Below are 8,605 nucleotides of genomic sequence, written 5' to 3'. Positions count from 1 at the left end.
GGAAAGGGCTATAAGGCCAGGCCTGACATCCCAAACCAATATTTCATTTCAGAATTTATAAAAATTAGGTTAAGGCACAAAATATCCATTAAATTGACCAGATAATCTAGTGGCTGCTTTAAACATGAAAATAAATGTCTTAAAAAATGGAAGGCAGTCGGGAGGAGGTAAGATCAGATAGGACCATTCTAGCCAATGAGATATGAGATACGCGATATGAGATACTGGCAGAACGGTTTTCACTAGTTACCAAAGCCACAAATTGGCTATATCATAAAAATTCTAGAAAACCTAAATGTGCTTTTGGGTCTTAATTCAAAGTTAGGGTTAGGCATAATTTTAGCAGTGTGGTTAAGGTTAGGTTTATGTTTAAAATCACATTTTAAGAAGACAAATTGTAGAAATGTGCGGGGTTTTATGACTTTGTGGCTGTGGTAACTACTGACGACCAGGCACAACGCCGATATAAAGGGTTTTTTCTCTAAGTTTGCGGGATATCTACTTATATCAGTACATTCGTTACAAAACGTCTATTTGATCAAATAAGCCTCACGTATCAAATAAACTTTTCAAAGTTTTATTAACCAAATTCGACAATCTCTCATTGACCTCCATACAAAAACTCCTCGCTTGGTGAGCAAAGAAAACCGAAAAAACGCCACCTGCTGGAGAAGACAGATTATGGGCCCAGTTATCCCTCTCGCTTCGCATCTTCCTCTCTGGTTAAGGTTGGGGTCAGCTGTCCAATTCATTTCTCGTCTCGCGATATTCCGGAACTCTTCTCCAGCAGCAGTGGAAAGAGAGAGAGGGGTGAGAACGTTCTTATTATACCTCTGTGGGTGAGAAAGCTAGCCAACCTTCTACCGTGGAAACTACAGTTATATTCGAAAAATCCCACGATAGTTACATTATTTATATACACACAAAGTGACTGGTTTGAAAAACATCGTAATTTAACCCAAATTATCTGTGCCAAGTGTATTAGAGAGCCATATCTAATTAAACGAGCAATGGCGTTGAAAAGAATTCAAAAGGTGAGTGTTTGTTATTGTTTGCTTATTTCTTCCTGTCATCCTGCGTTGCAACGAACGGTAACGTTAGTCAACTAAATTGTTATGCTTACAATCAGTATAGTTCTCCACATTTCATGTAACACACACTTATTTGTGGTCCCCTAGAATACTTGACAGATAGACAAAGACGAGTAACCAATGGTGGCCTTTTGCAATTGACGCATTGCATGCTAGCATGCTGTTAGCTAGCTAACGTTAGCTTAACAGGACAGTATTATTATTCTTTGCTTGTTAGCGGTCCTCCCAACTAGTTAACGTTAGATAATGTAACGGACCTGTACCTATTGCATTTGGTTGGGGTACAAGTAATATGACCACATTGCGCGTGTAAAAAAATAAAAATAATCACTAGTTAGTCATTTATTTGTCAGACGAACCCGGTGAGAGTACAATTTGGGGCTAGCTTGCTAATGCTAGTGCATCATGAATGAGTGTGCTGAAAACCAATGCGCACGCGTGACAGCTGTTTGCAGGTTGCCAAATACTGAACCCCAATGTCAATGTTGCCGTATATGGAATGGCAAATGGGGCACTGGGGCAGGCGGGTGTATTTATAACAGAATGGACAGCGTTTGCATAAATAGTTAGCTAGCTAGATTATTGAGAAAGTGTACTGATTTATGTACAACAATAACACAGTGATGTCATACCATATAAACTCAAATGGTACACCACTAGTAAACACCATAACATTTAACATATGTGAATTTGGCAAACAATTGAAACAGCAGTGGTCTGTTTCTGTTTTGTCCTTATTCTCACTGTAATAAAAGTTCTCATGAGTAGGGACATTTTGTATGGTGTAACATTAAAATCACTTCACAGTATGGTACAGAAAGGGCCGGTGTAGTAATTGGTGATGTTAGCCTAAATGTCAAATTTTGAGAAGATGCTTTGATAGTTAATTTGGCTGTTTCACCCTTCACCCCAACTCAGTGCTAAACCAGACAACCGTTGTCAAACGATGTGGTGTAGCTTGTTTATTTTTCACAATATCTGAATGTAATTTGTCATATCAATTTCCTCAGTCAGTGTGTGACTGTGTCTGAATCAGGGTCGTATTCACTAGAAAACAAACAGAAGAAAACAGACCGGAACGGGGAGGCACTACTAGTCCAATAATACGACCCAGTGAATACCTAGATGTTACTACCTATGCCAAGTTTTTTTCCAAGATATGCAGAATTGCAGAGACCACAGCAGTCTGTTTAGAAAAAATATATATATGTAACATATGACACAGGTATATCCATGACATAATGTTTTTCCTTATCTGCCACATTGGCTAGAAGTGGACTCAAAAAGGTAATGTTAGGCACTGCCTGTATTTATCTATTATTGTTCATCTCTTTAGGAACTGACAGATTTGCAGAGGGATCCGCCTGCACAGTGCTCAGCGGGACCAGTTGGAGATGATTGTAAGTAACTAAGGGATAAATCCTATATATTGATAACATGAAGGACATATTTGCCATGTTGGCATGTTTTTAAAAACAGTCTGTGCCAGTCTGTTAGACATTCAGTAGTGTGAAATGCAAACATACACAATACGTACATTTAGGTAACTTTTGATGGGGACCCATGCGATGGGCTAGGCTGTGACATTGCATTGTTCTGTATAAATTGTAACCCTTTTGAAATTTTATTTACAGTGTTTCACTGGCAGGCGACAATAATGGGTCCGGTATGTGATTTAATTTCCCCTTTCTCTTATTAGCATAAAGGTTAGCAACAATTAAGCTTTTAAGGGTATTCTTCTCCTTCTAAACAAGTTTTTCTTCTATTCTTTTAGAATGACAGTCCTTATCAGGGAGGGGTGTTCTTTTTGACTATTCACTTCCCTACAGACTACCCCTTCAAACCACCAAAGGTGAGTTAAAAAAGCACATAAGATCAGTTGACATTAGGAAACACAATTCATAGGGCTAGCAGTACGTTCTGGTTTATTAAATGTTTTAATTCAATTGCAGGTTGCGTTCACGACAAAGATCTACCACCCCAATATCAACAGCAATGGAAGTATTTGTCTGGATATATTGAGATCACAATGGTCGCCTGCACTTACTGTATCAAAAGGTAAGCCCCTATGAATGTTTGTCTATAGTAGAGCTGGGATGATAAATATAAAATTATTGATATCGATCAAACCAATAATTTATCAGACATTTTACTGATATCGATGCACACTATATGCTTATTGTTAAATTTATAGTTATTGTGAAATTTCAGTCGATTTATCGGGATATGGATTTATGTCCATATCATCTAGCTCTAGTCTATAGGCTCTGACATAAGGTTGGAATGAAATATTTCCAGGGATTACAGTCCCCTGTAGCTCAGTTGGTAGAGCATGGTGCTTGCAACGCCAGGGTTGTGGGTTCGTTCCCACGGGGGGCCAGTATGAAAAATGTATGCACTCACTAACTGTAAGTCGCTCTGGATAAGAGCGTCTGCTAAATGACTAAAATGTAAAAATGTAAATTACTTGCAATATAACTATATGTTACATTATTATTCTTATTATGAGGGAAAATATATTTACTTATAATGCATAGGACCCTTCAAATGTTAGCTTTGATTTAATGACAGTCAGACAGACAGCATATTATCTCTCCAAACATGCTTATTTTAGAACTGTAAGCATACAAATTTAGTTGGTTTGTTTACAAGCATTTTACTTACCATTTAAATAAATAATTGTTCGACCTAGTCAATGTCTTTCCTGGTAGTTTCAAGTTTTATTAGTTGTATGTACATGATACACATGGTATACACCGTCCAACAAAATGTTTACTTGCAGGTTCCTTCTCGACAATGCAACAACAATAAGAAATAATAAAAGATAAACATTCAACTATAAAGTAAATGGCTCAGTAGAATATCATATTTTTTTGTTGCGTAAGTATAGTACAGGAAGGCACAATTTATAGTCTAATATTTACATGTGTTTTGGGGGGCATGTTTAAATTGTGCAGTATTTAGTAATAATAATAAGTCTGGTAGCAGCAGTTGTGATGTGTGTATCATGAATGTACTGTATATGGGTGTGTGGTAATAATGTACAAGACAATTAGAGATCAAATTCAGCAATCCATTGTTTTGTATTTTCTACTTCAAATGGTTGTCAGAATAGTAAATGTATTATTCTTAGACTTGAGAAGGGCAATCGTTATCATGTTCCACTTTGTGTCTCAGATGAAGAGGTGGTCAACACAATAGCAACTGTTGTCATAGCAATATGGATGAAAGCTGTGTCTAGATGTATTAAAGGCTCTTAGTTCCCCTAAAGAAAATGCATGGTTAAGAGCCATTTACAGAAGCATTTGGCCTCCTTTTTGGATAATAAAATATTTAAAATATAATTTTTATTCACTTGTTGTATGTGTGTGTGTCTGCAGTGTGAGGGGTTTCAGATGTAGTTATCGAATGTTGATTATTTTCTTGTCCATTTTTTTGTAGTTCTCTTGTCAATCTGCTCTCTGCTTTGCGATCCGAACCCAGATGACCCTCTTGTACCAGAGATTGCACACACCTACAAAGCTGACAGGGAAAAGTGAGTGTGCCATAGTGTTTGATTCCTTGATTCCTTTTCTTTGAAACCAGCATACTGGTATTCCTGAATAGGGCCTACTCCACAAACAGTTAAATGTATCTTTAATGCCAACATTTTGGTCAATAGACCTTCATTTGATGCCAATGTTTCAGTCAACCCTGGTGAAGGTCTAAAATACCAGTGTGCTAGTTCTGTTTTTCAGGTATAGTGCAAACCTTCCATTTTGTTTTACAGGTACAACAGACTAGCAAGAGAATGGACACAGAAGTATGCAATGTGAGAATGCCTGTGAAATGAAAACACTAAAAGAAGAAAAACACGTTTAATATTAACACAAGGCAAACGAACAAGAGGGGAAACATAACTACACACTCTGGTTGGAGAAGGAAGCGATAAAATAAGGGACAGTGCAACCTGGCTGCTAAATGCCGAGCTGCTGCCATGTGCCATTCTTCATGACTTGTATGGATCAGCTGAGCAAGGCCTAAGGAACTCCTGAAAGCACTCCCTTATGGAAGACTGGAACCTCCCCGTAGTCCAGACCACCACACCCAGACTTTAACTATTACGACTTCTATTGTGACTATTATTATCAGTGTTACCATTCATATTCTTATTATGATTACTTATTATAATGATATCATTGTGTTATTCTACTGAATGCTGAAACATGGGGTTTTGAATTTGGAGGGGCCTAGTTAGCGGTTTGGTTCTCCCTCCTTTCAAAGGTACTATCTTTGCCCCTCTGGATGTCTTGTATTACTGTATGTTCATGTATTCAGTGGCCTTGCTGTATTATTGTAACAACCTCCTCTCAGATGTTAGATGTGCAATTGAGTTGGAGTGCTCAACACATAATGGTGCATGGCTATATGCAGCAGCGTGGTTCAGTGGCTCACTAAGACTCTGGAGATGGTTCGACCCAAACTATCTCGCACCCGGACATAATGTGAGACGATTCAGACAGTCATTCTGTATCCCCCTGAGCGAATTTGTTTTATCACTCAATGCATTTGGAAATGTCCCAAATGCAGTGACGGGTGGTCCTTGGAGAGCCTGGAGAGAGGTGCTATCAAGGTGAGCTGCCCTGGGTTGGACTGGCATCAGTGCTCATGGGCAAGAGACCAGGGAGAAAGTTCTGGAACCTCCACCACTTTTCTCACCTGTGTCGTCTATGTCCCTGCTTGTCCTAGATCCATCCAGGGCTAGCACCTTACTACATAAAATCATACTGGAAGGTAGTACTTAAACCCTGGTAAAGCTAATCTCAAAGAGCTTAACTACTCCCAGCCATACAGTTGAGTACACACGTAGCGAAACAGAATGTAAGCTTGAGAGATCAGGATGGTTCATGAGGCTGGAGGTAGAGTGCCACCCTGTAAATACAGTAGCTCAGGTATATATCCAACTCACCTGTCTGTGAAAGGGCACTGTAGTGACCTATGATGTGAGAAAAATGACCAGAGCTGTGTTGCACACTGACATGCTGCTTTAATCCAGAAGTTGTCGTTGGAGACATTATCTGACATGGGTCATTCATTAGCTTTCCCTTCTCAGTTCTCACCGTTATCACAGATTGTTTTACTGTACAACACTATGATGTGAATGTTTTCAAACAGTTTTTGTTCATGCTGTGGATAGACACCGCACATGCTATTTCTTTGAATATGCCATTGGTTAAAACTGGAGTAATTTTTAATTTAGATGGGAGGTTGAAAATACTTTATTTAATGACAACTGTTGCAGATCTATGAATTAACATGTTATTTTTTTTATTAATGTGAGTGACTTGAGGTGTATTTCTCATCTTGGTTTATTGTGAGGTTTCACATGTTTCCTATGCCTTTTACATTTTAACATAACATGAGCTGTAACCTGGGTTGTGCCAGATGTCTTGAGATTTTGTTATTGTCATTGGAACATTACTTTCTCTTTATTTTTACAGAGGGTCTGCAACAGTGCACATAGGCAATACATTTTTAACTTAGTATTCAGCAAGCTTGATTGTAGTTTTTTTTTTATGTCACTAAAATGACCACTGTTGTAATTAATCTGGCATTAGTAATATCACATTTTAAAGTCAACAATTATTTAGTCTGCATCTGTCTTGAGCTATAAATTGTTTGTTGACATGGAAAGGGAATAAAAAGTATAGGGGGGGGGGGCAGTATAAGACTTTTGGCAATCGAAATGCTTGGTATTGTAGCAGTAACTGTCGTTCATGGATTTAGTGAAAGATAATTTAGGTTGATTGGGCTGGAAAAGAGGTTGTACTCTAGTCTACACTATACTGCAGATTGGTTTTATTTAGGAGCCCAATGCATACAGTCATTATGAATTACATTTAGAATTGGTCATAAGGCTATGATTTTGGCACAAAACGCTTTTTCACATTTGTTCTACAATTTAGCAGCAATGGATTGAATATCAGAATCATCTGGCAGTCAAACCATTTCTTAAAAAGACTGAGGCAGTAAGTAATGCCACCGGACAAAACATTTCTTAAGCTTGCTGATTTTTCTCCGTATATTTGTTTTGGTTGTTTGGTTATTTATTTGTAATCTGTCTTCCAGTTGTCTGTTTTGTGTGCAGTCAGCCTCAATCCATCAAATGTTTCTTTCAGTATGACATCCTGGTTTGCTCCAAAGAGATAACAAATGATCTCACTGGTCCAATGGGTTCTCAATGGAGGTCATGATAGGCAGCTTGGCATGCTTTGCACTCTGGAGAACCTTTTCACAACCATTTGTCAGATATCAGGGATTTCTTTACAATTAATTTGCCTGACACCTCTGACAAAAACTTAGCCTTAACCATCATTTTGTGTATAGATACTTTAACTTGCTATCAGGGCTTGTTTTCCCCTAAAGGGAAATCAATTTAATTTTATCACTAGAGACTTGCAATTAAAATGTAAATGGGACAACTCATTTTTAAATGTACAGCCTTGCTAACTTGAAATTCAGGACCAGCCTTCATAAATAAATGCATCTCAAATTTGATATCTCTGTAGGTATGTCAATAAGACTTCCCATCCCCATAACCAATTCTCTCCCCTTGCATACACATGACAGAAAATAATTGAGTTGTCAATTAAAATAATAAAACTCCTTTTGTTTTATGTTTCTGAAATTAATTCCATACTCATTTCTTGACTCAGAAATGTAAAAGTATTGTAAAAATATACATTCCCTCATCTGTGTCGTTTTCAGTGTATATTTTATTATTTTCCATGTCTGGTCTGACAGGCTGTTATCAGGGTTATTGTGATGCGTGATTTGAAGGAGTCAGGCGCAGGATGGTAAATCACAGTATACAGAGTTTATTCCATAATCCAGTGTAACCAGTCCAGTGCGCAAAACAGGCGCACTGGAACAAACATGCACACGGGGAAAATACCCCAGCAATACAAAATACTGAGCTCAACTGAGCTACTAATCCTCACAATGAACAATCACCCACAAGGACAAGGGGGGCAGAGGGAACGCTTAAACACGTACTAATGAGGGGAATATGAACCAGGTGTGTGTAATTGACAAGACAAATGGAATGATGAGCTATGGAGCGGCAGTGGCTAGAAGGCCGGTGACGACGAACGCCGAAGCCTGCCCGAACAAGGAGGGGAGGCAGCTTCGGAAGAAGTCGTGACAGTTATATCAACTTTGTGACAAATAATGAAATATCAGAGATTAGGGAGTTCAGGTTTCTACTCCATGGTTGCCTATACGGTGCAGACAAGACGGTTAAGAAAGAGTATGTCGAAAGAGACAACCAGCTGAAGGCCATGTTGAATTGTACATTCTTTTTAAAAGAAGAGAGACAAGTCGGTGGATTTCACGAAACGCAAACATTATCAAGACTTGGAAAATGTGCTTTGTAAGGGATAATCAACGAGGGGCTATGCGTTCTATGGAAAACAACGACCGACGTGGAACTGACCTTCCATGGAGTTGCATTACTTTCCAGAGAACGCATAGAG

The 8,605-nt window shown here is 38.5% G+C and overlaps 1 protein-coding gene across 1 annotated transcript; it reads left to right on the top strand.

The window, feature by feature from the left end:
- Positions 1 to 788: 788 nt before the first annotated feature.
- On the top strand, positions 789 to 7,747 carry LOC311141287 (ubiquitin-conjugating enzyme E2 D4). The gene is made up of 7 exons (XM_084176570.1): positions 789 to 1,034; positions 2,428 to 2,491; positions 2,726 to 2,757; positions 2,866 to 2,943; positions 3,044 to 3,149; positions 4,533 to 4,626; positions 4,861 to 7,747. Exons 1-7 carry the CDS (start codon positions 1,011 to 1,013, stop codon positions 4,904 to 4,906), a joined length of 444 nt encoding a protein of 147 aa, XP_084032696.1. The 5' UTR covers positions 789 to 1,010; the 3' UTR covers positions 4,907 to 7,747.
- The last annotated feature ends 858 nt before the right edge of the window (positions 7,748 to 8,605 follow it).

Source organism: Coregonus lavaretus (assembly GCF_964263955.1).
Source record: "Coregonus lavaretus genome assembly, chromosome: 14".
In the NCBI taxonomy this organism is placed as follows: Eukaryota; Metazoa; Chordata; class Actinopteri; order Salmoniformes; family Salmonidae; genus Coregonus; species Coregonus lavaretus.
Note: the sequence above shows the minus strand (reverse complement) of the source record. Positions and strands in the feature narration are given on the sequence as shown.

What these genes read in the sequence shown, in the direction of transcription:
- LOC311141287 (XM_084176570.1), top strand. Translation starts at nt 1,011, where the DNA reads ATGGCGTTGAAAAGAATTCAAAAG. An exon ending in CGTTGAAAAGAATTCAAAAG is followed by an intron (nt 1,035 to 2,427) that starts GTGAGTGTTTGT and finishes TCATCTCTTTAG; the next exon opens with GAACTGACAGATTTGCAGAG. An exon ending in GGGACCAGTTGGAGATGATT is followed by an intron (nt 2,492 to 2,725) that starts GTAAGTAACTAA and finishes TTTTATTTACAG; the next exon opens with TGTTTCACTGGCAGGCGACA.